The sequence below is a fragment of the Lethenteron reissneri genome, chromosome 71 (genome assembly GCF_015708825.2).
Source record: "Lethenteron reissneri isolate LAM-NWPU_2019-01 chromosome 71, ASM1570882v1, whole genome shotgun sequence".
NCBI lineage: Eukaryota > Metazoa > Chordata > Hyperoartia > Petromyzontiformes > Petromyzontidae > Lethenteron > Lethenteron reissneri.
Window position 1 is genome coordinate 2,363,256 of NC_083849.1, and position 23,301 is coordinate 2,386,556.

The window sequence follows — 23,301 nt, forward strand, 5'->3', positions numbered from 1 at the left end:
CATTGACGCTCGGTCTTGAAAGTTGGTGAACAGCAGATACTCACGGCTCGCTCGTCAAATCGGCCACTCACTCGCACACCCACTCACTGAGGCTCCAGTTTAGCGCGGTTGGCTCTGTATGGTGCGAAAGAAGTTGAACCTACATAATCTCGGTAAAAGTTATAGCCGATTTGATACGCATGGTCGTTTGCCAGGTGCCTGTGTGACCACGCCGGATCTCTGTGCAATGAGTGTACGAATCTCTGTGTAATGAGTGTACGAATCTCTGTGTAATGAGTGTACGGGTCTCTGTGGGTCGCTGCGTGAGTCTATGAGACTCTCTATGCGAGTTCGTGTGTCCTGATGTAAGTCATTGGCAACGATCGCCCTGGAGGAGGCGGGATGGTGGAGAGGGGGGGTCAGAATGACGGCAAAAAGGGGGGGAGATGGGGAGGGGGGGGGAGATGGAGAGGGGGGGGGGGGAGATGGAGAAAGGGGGGGATGTTACCTACTTCGCCTGGTGTACAGGAGATTATGGGTTCGATCCGGAGAGGGGAGAGATGTAGATGGGTGGGTGGAGAGGGGGGTGGTGATGTTACCTACTTCGCCTGGTGTACAGAAGGTTATGGGTTCGATCCGGAGAGGGGAGAGATGTAGATGGGTGGGTGGAGAGGGGGGTGGTGATGTTACCTAATTCGCCTGGTGTACAGAAGGTTATGGGTTCGATCCGGAGAGGGGAGAGATGTAGATGGGTGGGTGGAGAGGGGGGTGGTGACGTTACCTACTTCGCCTGGTGTACAGAAGGTTATGGGTTCGATCCGGAGAGGGGAGAGATGTAGATGGGTGGGTGGAGAGGGGGGTGGTGATGTTACCTACTTCGCCTGGTGTACAGGAGATTATGGGTTCGATCCGGAGAGGGGAGAGATGTAGATGGGTGGGTGGAGAGGGGGGTGGTGATGTTACCTACTTCGCCTGGTGTACAGAAGGTTATGGGTTCGATCCGGAGAGGGGAGAGATGTAGATGGGTGGGTGGAGAGGGGGGTGGTGATGTTACCTACTTCGCCTGGTGTACAGAAGGTTATGGGTTCGATCCGGAGAGGGGAGAGATGTAGATGGGTGGGTGGAGAGGGGGGTGGTGATGTTACTTACTTCGCCTGGTGTACAGGAGATTATGGGTTCGATCCGGAGAGGGGAGAGATGTAGATGGGTGGGTGGAGAGGGGGGTGGTGATGTTACCTACTTCGCCTGGTGTACAGAAGGTTATGGGTTCGATCCGGAGAGGGGAGAGATGTAGATGGGTGGGTGGAGAGGGGGGTGGTGATGTTACCTACTTCGCCTGGTGTACAGAAGGTTATGGGTTCGATCCGGAGAGGGGAGAGATGTAGATGGGTGGGTGGAGAGGGGGGTGGTGATGTTACCTATTTCGCCTGGTGTACAGGAGGTTATGGGTTCGATCCGGAGAGGGGAGAGATGTAGATGGGTGGGTGGAGAGGGGGGTGGTGATGTTACCTACTTCGCCTGGTGTACAGGAGATTATGGGTTCGATCCGGAGAGGGGAGAGATGTAGATGGGTGGGTGGAGAGGGGGGTGGTGATGTTACCTATTTCGCCTGGTGTACAGGAGGTTATGGGTTCGATCCGGAGAAGGGGGGGGGGTGGAGATGGGGGGTGGAGATGGGGGGGCGGGGTGGAAGCGACGACAACGCCGCGTGATGTTGGCATGCCCCCCCCCCCCCGCGTGACGTTAGCGTGCCCCCTCCCACTCGCGTGACGCCGGCAAGAACTTAAAGCACCGGGTACCGGTGCTGGCGTCACGTCGTGTGCCGTCTCGGTCGCCACGCCGCGCCGCGTCTGTCCTCCGCGACCGATGGGTTTGGGCGAGATGTTGACTCCCTCGCCCGGTGTACGAGAGGTCGTGGGTTCCATCCCGACCCTGGTGCCTGCTGTATATTTGGAGTTTGCGTATTCTTCCCATGGTTGCGTGGATTTTTATCGGGGTCGTCCGGTTTTTCCCTCCACATTTCTAAACAGCGTTTTAGAATATTCTTGGTTCTTTCGGTAAAATAAAAAAGAATAAAATTAAAATGTTTTATTTTATTATTATTTTATTATTTCCCTTCTACGTCACTTTACCAAAAGAGACAAGAATATGAATCCCTGCAGTCACGTAAGCTCTAAATCGAAATTGAGAATTCTAGAATTATTTGGCTGCGATACATTTCCACGTGATGATAAGCCGCCTCTTCGTTGGGCCAAAATAAAAAAAATAGTTTAAGGACGAGGAAATGGAAGCGCCCAGGCAAAATTCACGCGTGCGTGCGAGGGGGGAGCGCTTTATCCCGCACAGACGGAACAGTTGGAGGTCAACTTTTTTGCCGTACCGCCTCGTCCTGGCAGAGCCAGGCAGGGTTAGCGGCGTCCTCTCCGATGGAACGTGGCTTGGCTTGGCTTGGCTCTGCGTGGTTTGGCGTTTCTCGTCGCTTGGTGTGGCGTGACCACGCGTGATGTCACGTGGCGGTGACGTCGCGTGCCTCATCGATCGACGTGGTTGCTTGTACGAACTTACGTTGAGCTTATTTCTTTCGCACCGTACGTAGCCAACCATGCAAATCGGAGGTGGGGGGGTGGGAAGGACAGTGCAAAGTTCTAAAGAAATGTGTGAGATGCGTGCGGTGTGTATGAATTTCTATTTAAAGCTTTCGTGACTGCAGGGATTCATCTTCTTGGTTCTTTCGGTAAAGTCACGTAGAAGGGAAATAATAAAATAATAAAAATAAAACATAATAAAATAATTCTCACGACGTTTCGACCACAACGCAAGCAGCCGTCCTCAGGTGAAGACCAGGTCTGTCGGGGAGACAGCGTCTGAATGAAACACCACCACGCTTGGGGCGTATATTTTAAGCTGGGTTGGAACGGGAAGAGCGCCTTGACAAAATAATTTTCATATCAAGAGGAATTTAGCATATTTATGGGAAATGCAGATATGTGATTAGTACTACCATGTGTGTATGGTTCGTGCAGTTCATGCGGTGGTGCAGTTCATGCGGTTCATGCGATATGTTTCATGCAGAGCGCGTTCAAGTGGTGCGGTTCAGTGTGGTTCGTACGTAATGTATGTTGAGATAGCCTTTGGGTGAGAGAGTTGATCGGTGAGGTGAGCGTGTGGGTGAGTGAACGAGTAAATCGGTGAGTGAGTGATTGAGTGAGCGGGTGGGTGAGCGGGTGGGCGCGTGAATCGGCGAGTGAGTGAATTTATGGTTTCACTCGTGGGTGAGTAGTGGATGGTTTCACAAGTGGTTAGTGGATGAAGTGAGTGAACGAGTAAATCGGTGAGTGAGTGATTGAGTGAGCGGGTGGGTGAGCGGGTGGGCGCGTGAATCGGTGAGTGAGTGAATTTATGGTTTCACTCGTGGGTGAGTAGTGGATGGTTTCACAAGTGGTTAGTGGGTGAAGTGAGTGTGCGAGTGAATCGGTGATTGAGTTGATGGTTCCTCCATTGGTAAGTGGGTGAGTAAGTGTGAATTTCTTCTCTCCCACCGTGCTTATCGTTCTGGTTTTGGTTGTGGTTCTGCCACCCTTGTGCCAAGATGACAATGTCTGGCATGACTCTCCTCCGTCCGTCCATCTGTCCGTCCGTGTCTCTCACTCTGTCTCTCCCTCCGCCCTCACCCCCTCACCTACCACCCTCGCCCTCCACCACCTCCCCCACCCACCCACGCGGCGCCAGCAGGACGCGTTGCCCATCTGGTCGGACGCGTCTCCCCCGTGGCGGGCCTACTCCCCGCGCCGTAGCCCCGCCAGCCTGCGCCACCACCAGCTGCAGCCGCCGTTGCAGCGCCATTCGGCACGCTCGCACTCCAGCGTGCGCTCCGCCGTGTCTTGCGGCGCCGGATCTTCCCCCAACGCCGCCGGCATCCGGCACGTGGCATCTACGGCGTCGTTGCGAGCCGGCACCGGCGGTGGCGGTGGCGGTGGTGCCTATGGCGGTGGCGCCAGGCGGCGCGGGGGTGCACGCGCGCAGCCCCTCCGCCACCAGCCTGGGCTCCGTCTTCGAGGTGAGGTTCTTGGGGATGTTAAATTTCGATTTAAAGCTTTCGTGACTGCAGGGATTCATCTTCTATGGTTCTTTCGGTAAAGTCACGTAGAACGGAAGTAAAAAAAAAAAAATATTTTTATTATGTTTTATTTTTATTATTTTATTACTCCCCTTCGACGTGACTTTACCGAAAGAACCAAGAAGATTTTATTTTATATTATTTTATTTTATTATGTTATTTTATTTTATTATGTTTTATTTTTTATTATTTCTTGGGGATGGTTGTGTAATGGGTTCCGGAGACACTTGTAGAGGTAACTTATTTATAATAACACTCTGGAGACGGCTTGTGGAATCGGTCCTTTTATTTACTTATCTCAGTTCACAAGCACTCCCCCCGTTGCTGGCAGGCAACGGGGGGCGGGCAGACAGATCGCAAGAGACGCAGCGCCACGTGGCACTCGGAGCCCCGTTCGCACGTGGCCCCTCTCTCTCTTCGTTCCTTGTCTGACCACGTGTCCCTCGGCTCTTCCCTTATTTAACGCCTGGGTCACGTGGTACACTCCAGCCAATCCTCAATAGCCTGCGCCGAATGTTCCAGATTCCCCCCATCAACTCCCGGAACCACGACCCTGACTTGTCTTCCCATTGGCTGAGGCCAAGACCAGCAGAACCAATCATCCTAGCTGACATCCCTCGATCACGCCACGGCCATGCTCCCAGGCTCTCCCCCCATTGGCTGTAGAGTAGGACCGGCAGAGCCGATCACCACGTGAGCCGGACATAGGCTCTCATTACATATTTATTACAATACAACACTCCATTCAGTCCTCATACTCTGTTACAGCCTAGGTACACAGCCTAGGTACACAGCCTAGATACACTATTCTGGCTACGCTCTGGGGTCCTCCGGCTACAACTACCCTAGGGGTGGCTACCTGACCCGACCGAGCCAAGGTGCGGGTCTGGACTCTGGCTTCCTCGGAACTCGCCCTCACAAGGACGTAGAGCCGGGAGTCCCAGAGTCCCACCACTGGCCCTCACAGCGTCCCGGCCCTTACAAGGACAAGCGGGACCAGGGGGTCCAGGGTCCTAAGCTGGCTGGTCTTGGGTCTTGGGTCTTGAGCTGCGACTGGCCCCGATCGGCCAGGGAGCTGCCCTTTTATGCCTCGTCCCCAACGAGGGGTGGGGTTGTGTGCGCCCCCAGATATCCCACAGAGCACACACAGCCCCCCCCGTTGGTGGCGCCAAGGGGCTTAACTGGCTGGTCTGCCTGGGATCCTAGCGCCTGGCACCGACGGCTTATCTGCCTAGGATCCCAGAGCCCCCAGCAGCCCCTCCCCTCTTATGGCACTACAGTTGTACCGTGGTGGTTCGGAGATGTTAACTACCTCGCCGGGTATGCAGGGGTCGGTTCGGTCACCGACCCTGACGCTGTGAGCGGGAACGGAACTCGGGTCATCCTGCTTATTGTGGCCCAGAGGTCGCAAACGGGTTCCTTACCCGTACCCGTACCTGGCCGCACCAGGGTCGCAAATGGGTACCCGCACCCGTACCCGGCCGGGTATGGGTACCCATACGCTACCCGTACCCTACCCGAAATGAGTGACAAACGGTGACTCACCAGTGTCTCACGGTCTACCCGTACCCGTACCCGGCCGCACCAGGGTCGCAAACGGCTACCCGTACCCGGCCGGGTACGGGTAGCCGGGTATCGGGTAGGGTACGGGTATCGGGTACCCGGTTGCGACCGCTGTTGTGGCCCCACCTAACGCCGGTGACGATTCATCTGAACTGGTCCCGGGCCTCTCCTAGGTCTACTTGGCCTCATTAGCACCTGGTGCGGTGTGTAGTAAACATCACCACTGGGGAGACAAAGGCGGTCGGGCGTGGTGCTGGCCACCCACCCCCTTCGTGTGCCGTTCCGGCCTTCATCGGTGCTTTCTAACAGCACTTGCCCCAACAGTCTCTTCAGGCTATACGGGGAATCTTTGTCTTTGGAGAGCTAGTGTAGTGGTTAGCAGCACGCTGCACTTGAGTACCTGGCGACCCGAGTTCGATTCCCGCTCACGGCCAACACCAGCGACGATTACACTGGTCAACACACTTTTTTTGGCATAAGGTATTCCAACGGTTTTAAGGTAATTTTGGGGTGCTGATTCCAAATCTGGCATCAGTTTTTGTGATATCAAATATTGCATTTTCAATAAAAAATGCAGAAGAAAAATAATAAATAAATGTGGATATCTACATGAAATGATATTATAAACACACTATCCTAAAAATACAGCACCATATTTTAACACTAAAGCAGCCACTGACTCGCAACAACTTGCAATCATAAGTGACAGAGTTAATTTCGGGTAAAATCAATGAAAATGGGGTATGCCGATAGCATCAAAGTGAGATGTGATATAGCAAATCTGAGATCAGATTTGGAATCGGCACCCTGAAATTAGTCTAAAACAGCTGCAAAAGTCCAGGCCAGAATTTTTTTTTTGTTGACCAGTGTTATCGGTGTGCAATTAACACACCGCCCCTGGGGGAGACAAAGGCCACCCACCCCCTCGTGTGCCGTGCCAGCCTTCATAGGTGCTTTCTAACAGCACTTGCCCCAACACTCTCTTCAGGCTATACGGGGGATCTTTGTCTTTTGGAGAGCTAGTGTAGTGGTTAGCAGCACTTGAGTACCTGGCGACCCGAGTTCGATTCCCGCTCACGACCAACACCGGCGACGATTATCGGTGTGCGACAAACACCGCCGCTGGGGGAGACAAAGGCCACCCACCCCCTCGTGTGCCGTGCCGGCCTTCGTAGGTGCCGCTTTTCGCTAACAGCACTTGCCCCAACAGTCTCTTCAGGCTACACTGAGTTGGGGGGGGGAATCTTTGTCTTTGTGCGTCAGGCCGAGGGGCACGGCGCGAGCGTGGACCCGGGCGACGTTTCGCGTCTCACGGCCGACGTGCGCCTCTTCACCGACGCGCTCGGCAAGCTCCGTGACGTCTTCTCCAACCCAGGTGGGGGCCGCTGTGGGGGGGGGGGGGCTGTGGGGGGGGGGGGCTGGGGGGGGCGGTGGGGGGGGGTAGGAGTCCTAACGTTTAGTTTGATTCGTGTTTGCGTGATTTGTTTACCTTTCTTGTAATGTGCACTGCCATCGTGTTTTTTGTGTTGTTGTTGTCACGTTTATACCCCGTGTCCCCTTGACAAAGAGCTTCATAGCTCTTCTTGGTTTTTTCGGTAAAGTCACGTAGAAGGGAAGTAATAAAATAATAAAAATAAAACATAATAAAATAATTCTCACGACGTTTCGGCTACAACGCAAGCGGCCGTCCTCAGGTGAAGCAGCCGTCTTCAGGTGAAGACGGCTGCTTGCGTTGTAGCCGAAACGTCGTGAGAATTATTTTATTATGTTTTATTTTTATTATTTTATTACTTCCCTTCTACGTGACTTTACCGAAAGAACCAAGAAGATGAATCCCTGCAGTCACGAAAGCTTTAAATTCGAAATCTTTCGGTAAAGTCACGTAGAAGGGAAATAATAAAACAATAAAATTAAAACATAATAAAATACAATTCTCACAGCGTCTGTCTTTCCGACAGACCTGTTCTTCACCTGAGGACGGCTGCTTGCGTTGTGGCCGAAACGTCGTGAGAATTATTTTATTATGTTTTATTTTTATTATTTTATTACTTCCCTTCCACGTGACTTTACCGAAAAAATCAAGAAGATGAATCCCTGCAGTCACGAAAGCTTTAAATCGAAGCTTCATAGCTCGTCTGATTTATGAAATTGCTAAATGTTGCAGTGGGTTTACCCTCCCAACACGCAACCGATTGGCACGTTTTGTTGTTTACGTGACGAAACTTTACTCGTTGGCTGTGTCGGGTGGTGGTGGTGGCGGGTTTAACGACGCATTTATATTTACGCGATCCAACCCAACAGAAACAACCTCCTATTATGGATCCTAACGCTTGTTCACTTACAAAGACCAAGGTTCCCCCCCCCCCCTTGTAGCCTTCAACGGGTCGTTGGGGCAAGTGCTGTTAGGGAAGGCGCCGACGTGGCTAGGAGATGTTAACTACCTCGCCTGGTGTACAGGAGGTCGTGGGTTCGATCCCGACCCTGACAACACCTGCTGTATACTTGGAGTTTGCATGTAGCGAGATGTTAACTACCTTGCCCGGTGTACAGGAGGTTGTGAGTTCGATCCCGACCCCGACAACACCTGCTGTATACTTGGAGTTTGCATGTAGCGAGATGTTAACTACCTCGCCTGGTGTACAGGAGGTCGTGGGTTCGATCCCGACCCTGACAACACCTGCTGTGTATTTGGAATTTACATGTAGCGAGATGTTAACTACCTCGCCCGGTGTACAGGAGGTCGTGGGTTCGATCCCGACCCCGACAACGCCTGCTGTATATTTGCAGTTTGCATGTAGCGAGATGTTAACTACCTCGCCTGGTGTACAGGAGGTCGTGGGTTCGATTCCGACCTGTATATTTGTGGTTTGTGTGTGCTCTCTCTTTCTTTCCCCGTGGTTGTGTGGGTTTTTCTCCTGGTCCTCCGGGTTTTCCCCTTCCCATCACACATTTTTATTATTTGGATACCTTCATGAATTTCCACATGACGATTATGACAAGCTATCGTTTATGATGGCCAGGTCGATCCTGAAGTGGGGCCTTACCTGGTAAAATAAAAACATATTTTGAATGTGAAGACCGGCACTGAGCCCAGCCACATTTGTCTCCCTGATGTTTACACACTGCACTTGGTACTCGTTTACGGTCAAGTCGACTTAGGGGAGGCCCAGGACTGGTTGAGATAATCGCCACCGGTGTTGATGAGCGCGAGTGGGAGTCAAACTCGGGCCACCAGGTCCGTGGCGCAGTGCACACACACGAACACGTCATAGCTACTGATTGGCCCAAAACTACCATGCGGTGTTTGAGGCTGCAGGGTTGTTGACCGCTCACCCATCTACTCACCCACCCAATCACTGGCTCGCTCGCTCACTCGCTCACCAACTCACGCACTCACCCATCCACTCACCCACCCAATCACTGGCTCGCTCGCTCGCTCGCCAACTCACGCACTCACCCGTCCACTCACCCACCCAATCACTGGCTCGCTCGCTCGCTCACCAACTCACGCACTCACCCGTCCACTCGCCCACCCAATCAATGGCTCGCTCGCTCGCTCACCAACTCACGCACTCACCCGTCCACTCGCCCACCCAATCAATGGCTCGCTCGCTCGCTCACCAACTCACGCACTCACCCGTCCACTCACCCACGCACTCGCTCAGCCTACTCACTCACAAACTCACTCACTCGTCCACTCACCCACCCAATCACTGGCTCGCTCGCTCGCTCACCAACTCACGCACTCACCCGTCCACTCGCCCAACCAATCACTGGCTCGCTCGCTCGCTCACTCACGCACTCACCCGTCCACTCACCCACCCAATCACTGGCTCGCTCGCTCGCTCACCAACTCACGCACTCACCCGACCACTCACCCACCCAATCAATGGCTCGCTCGCTCACCAACTCACGCACTCACCCGTCCACTCACCCACGCACTCGCTCAGCCTACTCACTCACAAACTCACTCACTCGTCCACTCACCCACCCAATCACTGGCTCGCTCGCTCGCTCGCTCACCAACTCACGCACTCACCCGACCACTCACCCACCCAATCAATGGCTCGCTCGCTCGCTCACCAACTCACGCACTCACCCACTCACCCATCCACTCACCCACGCACTCGCTCAGCCTACTCACTCACAAACTCACTCACTCGTCCACTCACCCACCCAATCACTGGCTCGCTCGCTCGCTCACCAACTCACGCACTCACCCGTCCACTCGCCCAACCAATCACTGGCTCGCTCGCTCGCTCGCCAACTCACGCACTCACCCGTCCACTCACCCACCCAATCACTGGCTCGCTCGCTCGCTTACCAACTCACACACTCACCCGTCCACTCACCCACGCACTCGCTCAGCCTACTCACTCACAAACTCACTCACTCGTCCACTCGCTCGCCAACTCACTCGCTCGCCCACCCTTGAACTCGCCCACGCACTCCTCAACACGCTCCCTCACCCATCAACTCGGACGCCATCGTGGTGAGATGTTAACTACCTCGCCTGCTATATAGGAGGTATACAGGATGTCTCGTGGGTTAGATCCCAACCCTAATGCCTGTATATTTGGAGTTTGCGTGTTCTCCCTGTGGTCATGTGGATTTTTATCCGGGTCCTCCGGCTTTCCCCTCCACATTTACAATTGGGTTTAGATTATTTGGCTGCTGCTGAGAAAAGGCTATGGAGCTCCGTGGACCTTTCCTTGAAAAATATAAATAGTTCAGTAACGAATTCACTCACTCACTCACTGAACCAGTGAACGAGTCGCCCACCCACCAACTCATTTGCTCGCTCGCTCGCCCACCAACTCGCTCGTTCACGAACTCGCCCATTCACCCATTCGCTCGCCAATACACCCACCGACCCGTGTATATCCAACCACTGCAGTGCATACAAAAGACATAAACAGATTGTGTGGGAAAGTAGTGTTAGCAAGCACCTATGAAGGCTGGCGTGGCACGCGAGGGGATGGGTGTCCGGCACCGCACGCGGCCGCATTGGCCTCCCGAGTGGCAACGTTTGCACGCCGCACCGGGGTACGCATTTGAGGCCGAGTCGACCTAGAGGAGGCCCAAGACCTGATCAGATTAATCCCCACAGGTGTATCGGTGACCGTTGAGCGGGAATCGATCTCGGGTCGCAGCCGGGACGCGCAGCGCAGCGCAACTAACAGCTGCGCGAAAAACTCGCACGGGACATTTTCATTTCATTCCGAAACTTTCCCCGTGCATCTGAAAGTTGAGGCTGGTACGGGGGGATGGAGATGGGGGGTAGTGGGGATGTTGCTTTGGGACGGTCGCTGGGATTGTTGACTGCTCCTAAGCTCACCCAGAACGGGGCATTATCTGATTTTAAGTGGAGTGTTTGTGAGTAATTTGCCCCCTCCTATAAGAAGTGTGTGTTTATACGAGCGAGCCAGTGTTTGTTTACATATACACGCTGTTTTTGTTTATTCGGGTATACCGGCCCGCTGCCGTCTGTATATGTGTGTGTGTGTACGCGGAGCGGTGGCGCAATGGTTAGCGCCCCACGCTACGACACTGGTGACGGTTATTTGAACCGTTCCTGGGCCTCCCCTAGGTCGACTAGGCCTAAAATGAGTAACCTGGTGGTAGGGCGTGGTGCCGGCCATCCACCCGTTCATGTGCCATGCTGGCCTTAATAGCTTTCGGTCTGTCGAGAAGACTCGGACCTGTTCGTCACCTGAGGACGGCTGCTTACGTTGTGGCCGAAACGTCGTGAGAATTATTTTATTATGTTTTATTTTTATTATTTTATTATTTCCATTCTACGTGATGACAGCACTTGCCCCAACTGCCTGGTAAGGCTATACGGGGGATCTTTGTCTTTGTGTATACACACGTGTGTGTGTGTGTGTGTATACACGTGTGTGTGTGTATACACGTGTGTATATATACGTGTGTGTGTGTGCGTGCAAGCTTTTCCCCTGGGAAGCTGATTGGAGTTTTGAGGTTTTGCCCTCTTCCTCTGCCTGGGCGTGGCCCGGAAGCCTGTGATCACCACCGCCACCACCACCACTACTACCACCATTACTACCACCCCCACTAACACTGCCACCACCACCACTACTACCACCATTACTACTACCACCCCCACCACTAACACCGCCACCACCACTACTACTACCACCATTACTACCACCACCACCACCACCACTACTACCACCATTACTACCACCACCCCCACCACTAACACTGCCACCACCACCACCATTACTACCACCACCCCCACCACTAACACTGCCACCACCACCACCACTACCACCATTACTACCACCACCCCCACCACTAACACTGCCACCACCACTACTACTACCACCATTACTACCACCACCACTAACACTGCCACCACTACTACCACCACTACTACCACCACTACTACCACCACTACTACCACCACTACTACCACCACTACTACCACCACCATTACTACCACCACCCCCACCACTAACACTGCCACCACCTCCACCACCACTACTACCATTATTACAACCATCCCCACCACGATCACCCCCACCACTAACACTACCACCACCACTACCACTACTACCACCATTATTACAACCATCCCCACCACTAACACTGCCACCACTACCACCACCACCTACTACTATCACTGCTACCGCCACCACCACAACCACCCCCACCACCTCACCACCATTATTACTGCCACCATTACCATTACCACGAACACTAATACTATCACCTCTACTGCCACCACTACCAACACAACCCCCACTACCACCACCACAACCACCACCACTACCACCACATACAAAGATCCCCCATATAGCCTTAACAGACTAGGGGCAAGTGCTGTTAGCGAGCACCTATTAAGGCCGGAACGGCACACGAGGGGGTGGGTGGCCAACACCACGCCCGGCCGCCTTTGTCTCACCAGTGGCGATGTTTACACACCGCGTCGGGTACTCATTTGATGCTAAGTCGACCTAGGGGAGGCCCAGGACCAGTTCAGATAATCGTCACTGGTGTTGGCCGTGAGCGGGAATCGTACCCGGGTCGCCGGGTTCATAGCGCAGCGCGCTAACCACTACACTACCGCTCCCCACATACACATACAAAGACCCCCGTATAACCTTAACAGACTGTAGGGGCAAGTGCTGTTAGCGAGCACCTATTAAGGCCGGAACGTTACACGAGGGGGTGGGTGGCCAGCACCACCCCTGACCGCCTTTGTCTCCCAAGTGGCGTTGCTTACACACCGCACCAGGTTACTCATTTGAGGCTAAGTCGAACTAGGGGAGGCCCGGGACCGGTTCAGATAATCGTCACTGGTGTTGGCCGTGAGCGGGAATCGTACCCGGGTCGCCGGGTTCATAGCGCAGCGTAGCGCTAACCACTACACCCACCGCTCCCCACACATACACACATACACACACAGGAGCGCACAGATTATTCGCTGGGTCTGCAGACGCGCATGCACGAGTTGCCCGCTCCGTTGCGCCGTGATTATCTCCGTCGTGAGAACGTCACGCGCTCCCGCTACTCATCTCCCTTCACCATCTCCCTTCATCTTCCTCCATCTCTCCGTGTCTCTCTGTGTCTGTCCGTGTGTATCTCTCCGTGTCTGTGTGTGTGTGTCGCTCCATGTCTTATTGTCTCTCTCTCTAACTCCATCTCTGTGTGTCTCTGTGTGTCTGTCCGTGTGTATCTCTCCGTATCTGTGTGTGTGTGTGTCGCTCCATGTCTTATTGTCTCTCTCTAACTCCATCTCTGTGTGTCTGTGTGTGTGTGTCGCTCCATGTCTTATTGTCCCTCTCTCTCTCTAACTCCATCTCCGTGTCTCTCTGTGTCTGTCCGTGTGTATCTCTCCGTATCTGTGTGTGTGTATCGCTCCACGTCTTATTCTCTTTCTAACTCCATCTCTGTGTGTCTCTGTGTGTCTGTGTGTGTGTGTGTATCGCTCCATGTCTTATTGTCTCTCTCTAACTCCATCTCTGTGTGTCTGTGTGTGTGTGTGTATCGCTCCACGTCTTATTGTCTCTCTCTCTCTAACTCCATCTCTGTGTGTCTCTCTGTGTGTCTGTCCGTGTGTATCTCTCCGTATCTGTGTCTGTGTGTGTGTCGCTCCACGTCTTATTGTCTCTCTCTCTCTAACTCCATCTCTGTGTCTCTCTCTGTGTCTGTCCGTGTGTGTCTCTCCGTATCTGTGTGTGTGTGTGTCGCTCCACGTCTTATTGTCTCTCTCTCTAACTCCATCTCTGTGTCTCTCTCTTTGTCTGTCCGTGTGTATCTCTCCGTGTCTGTGTGTGCGTATCGCTCCATGTCTTATTGTCTCTCTCTAACTCCATCTTTGTGTCTCTCTGTGTCTGTCCGTGTGTATCTCTCCGTGTCTGTGTGTGTGTATCGCTCCATGTCTTATTGTCTCTCTCTAACTCCATCTCTGTGTCTCTCTCTGTGTCTGTCCGTGTGTATCTCTCCGTATCTGTGTGTGTGTCGCTCCACGTCTTATTGTCTCTCTCTCTCTAACTCCATCTCTGTGTGTCTCTGTGTGTCTGTCCGTGTGTATCTCTCCGTATCTGTGTGTGTGTATCGCTCCATGTCTTATTGTCTCTCTCTAACTCCATCTCTGTGTGTCTCTGTGTGTCTGTCCGTGTGTGTCTCTCCGTATCTGTGTGTGTGTATCGCTCCATGTCTTATTGTCTCTCTCTAACTCCATCTCTGTGTGTCTCTGTGTGTCTGTCCGTGTGTGTCTCTCCGTATCTGTGCGTGTGTGTGTGTATCGCTCCATGTCTTATTGTCTCTCTCTCTCTAACTCCATCTCTCCGTGTCTCTCTGTGTCTGTCCGTGTGTATCTCTTCGTGTCTCTCTGTATATTGGGCACCACAGTGGCGAGATGTGAATTACCTCGCCTGGTATACAAGAGGTCGTGGGGTCGATCCAGACCCCTGACGCCTGCTGTATATTTGGAGTTTGTGCGTCTCTCTCTCGCGGTCGTGTTGATTTTCTCCGGGTCCTCGGGCTATTCCCCTCCATATTTAGAATCAACATCAAACGTTTTAGAGTATTTTGCTGCTTCAGATTTCCACGTGATGAGCTGATTCGTTGAGCTATCATTTGTGATAGGAAGGTCGCTTTTGAAAAAGAGCTACGTTGCTCTGTGGGCATTAACTGGTAAAATAAACACATTCCTTGCGGAGGGAGCTGGTAGGAACGTTGGGTTGCTCGGTCAATGGCCTGCAGGGTCAACGGCGGCGTGGTGTATTCCGCAAATATGGCCGACTGTGAGGGCGGGCACAAGCCGGCGTGAGTAGGTTAGACGTTGAGTTTTATAAGGGCACCACGGGGTGATCAGCCCCTCCCCACCCAGCCCCTCCCTGCACGACTGACGGACACAATAATCCCCTGTGGGCTGGTGTAACCAGGAGGTTCCTACCAGTAAAAGTGTGTAGTTTAGTGCATCTCTGTGTCTCCGTGACCTCTCTTTCAACGTATCCCTGTAAATCTCCATCTTCCCGTGTCTCTTTGTCTCCCACTTTGTCTGTCTCCGTAGCTCTGAATCTTGTCCCCATCGCTGCGTGATTATCCGTGTTTTTTCCTGTCGGAGTCCGTCTCTGTGTTTCTCCCTGTCTCTCTCGTTGTCTCTTTCTGTCTCTCGCTTTCTTGCCTCTCCCTGTCTCTCTCGTTGTCTCTTTCTGTCTCTCGCTTTCTTTCCATGTCTGTCTAAGTACCCCCTCTTCAATCTCTACCCTCTTTTCTGGGTCTGTCGCTGTCCGTGTCTCTATCTCTCTGTCTCTCGCTTTCTTGCCATGTCTGTCTAGGCACATTCCCCACCCAGACTCCACCCCCCTCCCGCCTCCTCCTACATCTCTCTACCCCCACCAACTTGGCTTTGGTATTTCAGCCGGCGTGGTAGGCAACTGTGTGGAAACCGGGCCACAAAGATGCGTTTGTCGACTTCGAACAAAGTGGGGAATGGTGAGAGAGTGAAGAGAGAGACTTTTTCACTTTTTTAAACAACTTTTATTTCCGCCAGCAGCAAAAGCACCGGAGGCGATTTCAATATGAAAAACAGTCGCCAACAAACGAAAGAAAACAAACGTTACATATCGTTACAAATCTACGTGCTGTGGTGCTGAAAGCACCGCACACAACACAAATGAAAAAAGTCACGTGGTTGTGGTGTCATCGCGCACGCCACGGAGAGAGAGAGGCAGGAGAGAGAATAGATAGAGTGGAAAGAGGCAGGAGAGAGTGGAGAGGGACAGGACAGAGGAGGGAGAGAGACAGGCAGAGGGGGAGAAGAGAGAGAGATGGTGGTGGGTACTCTGGCGATGAGAATGCGTGCGATCTGTGGAATGTGTAGCTGGACACGAGACGCAATATCCGGCCAATCCGGGGGCCAAGGGGAGAGTTTGGCGAGGGAGGGGGTAGAGCGAACGAGAGAGAGAGAGAGGAATGAGGGCCTGCGTTTGTTGTTGCGGACCATCCCAAGTCACCGTTCCGTCCTCGCTGACATCGTCACCATCTCACGGGGAAGATTGTTATCTGAGATCTGATACGGTGGTGATGGTGGCCCTTGTTCCTGAGCAAGGCACACACCGCACAAAGATAAAGGTCCCCCGTGTAGCCTTCACTTCACAGACTGCCGGGGGCGACTGCTGTGAGCGAGCGAGCGGCACCGGTGAAGGCCGGCACGCCGCACGAAGGGGGGGGGGGGGGGTGACCACGCCCGGCCGCCTTTGTCTCCCCGGTGGAGATGTTTACGCGTCGATCGCTACTGCTGGCTGGCTGGCTGGTAGGAGGAGGTCAGGGGACAGACCCAGGTGTCATATGCACCACCTGTGCTCCCCCCCCCTCCGCTGTGCCAACTCGCTGCGTTTTATCTGCCCGCCGCTCCGCTCGTTGTTGTGAGCGTCACTCCGTTGCCGGGCTCGCTGATGGGACTGTGTCCAGACACAAAAGACAAAGATCCCCCATATAGACTTAACACACTGTTGGGGCAAGTGCTGTTCACGAGTACCTAATGAAGGCCGGTACGGTACACGGAAGGGGTTGAGTTGCCACCACCACCACCACTCCCGGCCGCCTTTGTCTCTCCCCCGCCCGCCTCCCCAACAGTGTGATGTGTCACACTGGACCAGGCACTCACGTTTAAGGCTGAGTCTACCTAGGGGAGGCCCAGGACCGGTTCTGATGTTAGTTTATAGCATCGGTGGCCGTGAGCTGGGTTCGAACTGAGGTTGCCGGGCGCATAGTGGTTTAAGCAGTGTCAACCCTGCTCATTCCCTAACACTCATCTACTCAATCACTCACTCACTCATTCACACCCTCATTCATCCACTCGCTCATCCACTCACTCGATTACCGGCTCATCCACCATATCCTTATCCACTCATTCACTCGCTCACCCACTCATTCACTCGCCCGCCCACTCATTCACTCGCCCGCCCACTCATTCACTCGCCCGCCCACTCATTCACTCGCCCGCCCACTCACCCACTCGCTCATCCACTCACTCGATTACCGGCTCATCCACCATATCCCTCATCCACTCATTCACTCGCCCACCCACTCGCCCACCCACTCATTCACTCGCTCGCCCACTCATTCACTCGCCCGTCCACTCATTCACTCGCCCGCCCACTCACCCACTCGCTCATCCACTCACTCGATTACCGGCTCATCCACCATATCCCTTACCCACTCATTCACTCGCCCACCCACTCATTCACTCACTCACTTGCTCATCCACTCACTCACTCACTTGCTCATCCACTCACTCAATTACCGGCTCACTCACCCAATCACGTACCCACTCACTCGCTCAATCACTTACCCACTATCTCGCTCACTCACTCACTCACCCACTCATTCATTAACAAACTCATTCACCCACGCGCTCTTGCCACTCCTCAATGCTGGGCTCCCAGTGCTCTGAACCGTGTACACACAGAACCAACTCTCGACACCTGCCAGATGATTGGATGTGGCAACACGAGCACTTCATCCAGCAGTGGAGTAGATCTTCTTGGTTTTTTCAGTAAAGTCACGTAGGAGAAAAATAAATAATAAAAATAAAAAATAATATAAAAAATTATAGAAATAAAATAATAAATCACGACGTTTCGGAGGCAACACAAGCTTCCGTCTTCAGGTGGAACCATCGCAGCACAATGTATATATTTTTATATATTAATTAGTTATTTATTATTTTATTAATATTTTTTTCCTACGTGACTTTACCGAAAAAACCTAAGAGTATGAATCCTTGCAGTCACGAAAGCTTCAAATCTAGAAATGGATATATATTTCGATTTAAAGCTTTCGTGACTGCAGGGATTCATCTGCTTGGTTCTTTCGGTAAAGTCACGTAAAATGGAAATAATAAAAATAAAACATAATAAAATAATTCTCACGACGTTTCGGCCACAACGCAAGCAGCCGTCCTCCGGTGAAGAACAGGTCTGTCGGAAAGACAGCTGTCTTTCTGACAGACCTGCTTGTGTTGTGGCCGAAACGTCGTGAGAATTATTTTATTATGTTTTATTTTTATTATTTTATTACTTCCATTCTACGTGACTTTACCGAAAGAACTAAGAAGATGGATAGATCTTGTTTCGTATGGCCGACGTAGATGCAGAGCAACAGCGACGGTGCCGCATTGAGGTGGTCAAGGCCAGATGAACGCGTCGGCAGGAGCAAGCGGAGTAGTAGTGGATCATCATCATCATCGTCATCGCCGTGATGTCTCCGTTGTATTTGTGGATCGGGCGACCACATTCGCACGCTACTACTGGAGAGATTTTCATCGTCCATGTGTGCGTCGTCACGTAGCCGCATCTACTGCCGTGGTTTGTGCGGCGGGGGATGTGGTTTAGGGGGTGGACCATGGTCTGTTCTGGGGCAGTGGTAGGGGTAGTGATAGGGGTAGTGTTAGAGGTATGGGTAGTGATAGTGTTAGGGGTAGTGATAGGGTTATGGGTAGTGAGTGATAGGGGTAGTGATAGTGATGGGGGTAGTGATAGGGGTATGGGTAGTGATAGTGTTAGGGGTAGTGATAGTGATAGGGGTAGTGATAGTGATAAGGGTAGTGATAGGGGTATGGGTAGTGATAGTGATAAGGGTAGTGATAGTGATAGGGGTAGTGATAGTGATGGGGGTAGTGATAGGGGTATGGGTAGTGATGGTGGTAGGGGTAGTGATAGGGGTAGTGATAGTGATAGGGGTAGTGATAGGGGTAGTGATAGGGGTAGTGATAGGGGTAGTGATAGGGGTAGTGATAGGGGTAGTGATAGGGGTAGTGATAGTGATAGGGGTAGGGGTAGTGATAGGGGTAGGGGTAGTGATAGGGGTAGGGGTAGTGATAGGGGTATGGGTAGTGATAGTGATAGGGGTAGTGATAGTGATAAGGGTAGTGATAGGGGTATGGGTAGTGATAGTGATAAGGGTAGTGATAGTGATAAGGGTAGTGATAGGGGTATGGGTAGTGATAGTGGTAGGGGTAGTGATAGGGGTATGGGTAGTGATAGTGGTAGGGGTAGTGATAGCGGTATGGGTAGTGATAGTGATAGGGGTATGGGTTGTGATAGTGATAGGGGTAGTGATAGTGATAGGGGTAGTGATAAGGGTAGTGATAGTGATAGGGGTAGTGATAGTGATAGGGGTAGTGATAGCGGTATGGGTAGTGATAGTGATAGGGGTATGGGTAGTGATAGTGATAGGGGTTGGGATAGGGGTGTAGTCTCTTCCGTACGGCTGATGCTGTAGATCAGAGGTCGCAACCGGGTACCCGATACCCGTACCCTACCCGATACCCGGCTACCCGTACCAGGCCGGGTACCGGTACGGGTACCCGTTTGCGACCCTGGTGCGGCCGGGTACGGGTACGGGTAGGCCGTGAGTCACTGGTGAGTCACCGTTTGTCACTCATTTCGGGTAGAGTACGGGTAGGGAACGAGTACGGGTACCCATTTGCGACCCTAGTGCGGCCGGGTACGGGTACGGGTAAGGAATCAAAACCCGTTTGCGACCTCTGATGTAGATGCAAGCGAAGACGACAGTGTCATGTTCAGGTGGTCAAGCCCAGATGAACGCGTCGGTAGCAGCAAGCGGAGTAGTCGTGTATCATCATCATCTCCTACTTCGTGTTTGTGGGTCGGGCCTTTGGCGTCGTTCTACGTTGCCTGTTCTGGATGATCACAGTCGTGCCACTAACACTGGAAAAAAGGTGTCAGTTTTGTTGCCAGATAGAAGGGTAAAAAAACAATTCTCATATTTTTTACTGGCAAATGAGGTTCCCATGGTGTAAATGCTTACCCCGAGCTCTCATACTCTGATGGTGTATTGTCTTTGAGTTGTGCGCCTTTTGGCGTCATCTGGTCCAACACCATGTGAGACTAGGCTCTAAGGAAAGCTGTCTCGGGTGTGGACCAATCAACTTCAAGGACAGTGCATACATTATCAGAGTTGTGTTTTTTGTTTGCATTATGACCGCAGGTATTGTGGTCTATGCAAACATGACTCCTTGTAAAAAAGGTGTCAGTTTTGTTGCCAGATAGAAGGGTAAAAAAACAATTATCACTGGAGAGTTTTTTTAAATTTTCCATTTGTGCATCATCAGGTATCTGCATCTACTGCAGTGGATGATGCGGTTTAGGGGGTGGGCCATGACCAGCTACGTGGAAGTTCAAACCTCGCGGGGGGTGGAGGTGGCGGGGACTCTAATGCGTTAGGTCTTTCACAACAAGGCGGTGTTTGTGAGTTTCTCTTCAACTCCATTCAGCCGTCTCAAGCTTCATCGGGGATGGATCCTGGCCACTGCTGCTGATGATGATGATGATGACGGCGACAACAACGATGATGGGCAGCGCTCACCCGTCGGACATAAACACACGCGCCCATACAGATATACAAACACAAACCCGTGTAAATAAACACACTAAAGACAAAGATTCCCTCCCAGTATAGCCTAAACAGACCGTTAAGGCAAGTGCTGTTAGCGAGTAGCACCTGTGAAGGCCGGCACGGCACTCGAGGGGGTCTGTGGGCCACACCACGCCCGGCGGCCTTTGTCTCTCTAGCGGCGTACCAGGTATTCATTTGAGGCTGGTTCGACCTTGGGGAGTCCCAGGACCGGTTCAGATCAAGTTCAAGTTCATGTATTAGGTATAGCCCTGTGAGCCATTCGGCTCTTGAATCGGGTGCAACCGCAACAAACAAAAAACAAAAATATGAACAAAAAACATCTTAAAGTGAATATGTGACTGAGTGCAAACAGAAAATCCAAGAAAAGACAGCAAAATATTGCAGAAAAAGCACCGTACACAAAAATGTGCAAAAATCCCAGTGGGATGCAAGTCAAACAACAACAACCACAAGACAACTTAGATTAAGGCCATCAGTCTAACTCTGCACTACAACAAACAAACATGGCCAAACCAAAAAACGTATCGAAAATCACCAAAATAAATCCATAAAAGCAATGAAACAGTGGTCATAGGAACTGTGACCGAATTTTGACAATAAACGATGTAAACAACATGTACTACCAAACTCTGCAGCCATAGCTGGCTGCATGAGTCACTCCACAACAGTAGGAGCATCAGTCGGAGTATCAACATTTTTCCATGCACCTTTAAGATCAGCGCACTAAATCAAAACACAGATCATACTGTGATAAGCGTCGCTGGTGTTGATTGCCTGATTGCCGCGAGCGGGAATCGAACTCCGATCGTGGCTGGGTTCGTGTCCAGACACACCCACACAAGAACAGCAACCGGCCGCCATTCGCCACTAAGTGGCGGTGAAATTTCACGGTGCTTGTGCCAGGCCAGGTGCACTCAAAGACAAAGAAACCCCGTGTAGCCTTCAGAGATGTGCTGTTAGTAAGTAGCACCTATGAAGGCTGGCACGGTACGTGAGGGGGACGTTGGTGGTCACCACCACGCCCGGCCGCCTTTGTCTCCCCAGCGGTAATGTTTACAAACCGCACTAGGTACTCATTTGAGGCTGAGTCGACCTAGGGGAGGCCCGGGACCGGTTTCAGATAATCGTCACGGGTGTCCGTGTCCGTGAGTGGGAATCTAACTCGGTTCCTGGCCGGGTACTGCAGCGCAGCGCGCCAACTGCTACGCCACCGCTCCCCATAACACAAACATACAAAACACACACACACACACGTGTAAATAAACACACAGACGCACAGACAAACTACGACGTGGATCACCGAGCAGATAACGCGTTTTGATGGGGGGCCCGAAATTCCAAGCGTCATCGTTCTTGCAAACTCCCCAAAAGCAACGCCCAACCTCGAGGACAAAGACAAAGGTCCCCTGCCCTTCCAACAGACCGCAGGGGCAAGTGTTCTTGAGTGAGCAGCAGCAGTGCCAGCACCAGAGGTCGCAATCGAGTACCCGATACCCGTACCCTACCCGATACCCGGCTACCCGTACCCGGCCGGGTACGGGTAGCCGTTTGTGACCCTGGTGCGGCCGGGTACGGGTACGGGTAGACCGTGAGTCACTGGTGAGTAACCGTTTGTCACTCATTTCCCAACATCTTGTCTCTTCTCACAATTCAAGTTCCGAGAATCAGCCCACCCGCGCCTGCAATATGGCTTCATCCCAGAGGTCGCAATCAGGTACCCGATACCCGTACCCGTACCCAGCCGGGTACGGGTACGGGTACCCGTTTGCGACCCTGGTGCGGCCGGGTACGGGTAGGCCGTGAGTCACTGGTGAGTAACCGTTTGTCACTCATTTCCCAACGTCTTGTCTCTTCTCACAATTCAAGTTCCTAGAATCAGCCCACCCGCGCCTGCAACATGGCTTCATCCCAGAGGTCGCAATCAGGTACCCGTTACCCGTACCCGGTCGGGTACGGATAGGGTACGGGTAAGGCCCGGTATGGGTACCCGTTTGCGACCCTGGTGCGGCCGGGTACGGGTAAGGCATCAAAACCCATTTGCGACCTCTGGCCAACACCTTTGCGCGGTTGGCTACGTACGGTGCGAAAGAAGTTCTACGTACACACATACATATGTAGGCAATGTTTACACACCGCACTCGTGTGCAAGGCCGATTTGACGTAGGGGGGTGTGCGGAGGAGGAGGCCCCGTTACGTGGCCGAGAGATAATCGTCGCCGCGGTGTGTCGGCGGCCGCGAGCATGGCAATCGCACGGTGCGCGCTACCCGCTGCGCCAAACGCTCCCCTCAAGCGCCAACCCGGTGGAGACTCTCGCACCCGCGAACGCAGGCGTCAGTCTCCGGGACAGCCGAGTTCGACACCATCCCGTCTTCTTGTTTCTTTCGGTAAAGTCACGTAGAAGGGAAATAATAAAATAATAAAAATAAAACATAATAAAATAAAACAATTATCACGACATATTTTTATTATTTTATTATGTTTAACTTTTATTATTTAATTACTTCCCTTCTACGTGACTTTACCGAAAGAACCAAGAAGATGAATCCCTGCAGTCACGAAAGCTTTAAATCGAAACCATCCCGTCTGCCGCAGAGGCTCCATCCAGCGAGTCGCATCAAGCGAGGGCTGCGTCTCCGTGAATTGAAGCGTGACTTTACCGAAAAAACCTAAGAGTATGAGTCCTTGCAGTCACGAAAGCTTCAAATCTAGAATGAAATGCAGC

General features: G+C 52.4%; 1 protein-coding gene across 1 annotated transcript in view; it reads left to right on the forward strand.

Annotated features, from left to right (window-relative positions):
- The window catches only part of LOC133361194 (rho GTPase-activating protein 29-like), a 122,630-nt gene that overhangs the window by 25,078 nt on the left and 74,251 nt on the right, over window positions 1-23,301 (forward strand). Inside the window, exons 2-3 of the mRNA XM_061580077.1 lie at window positions 3,709-4,036; window positions 6,923-7,034. Coding sequence (XP_061436061.1) covers window positions 3,709-4,036; window positions 6,923-7,034 — 440 coding nt within the window. The remainder of the gene's footprint in view (window positions 1-3,708; window positions 4,037-6,922; window positions 7,035-23,301) is intronic.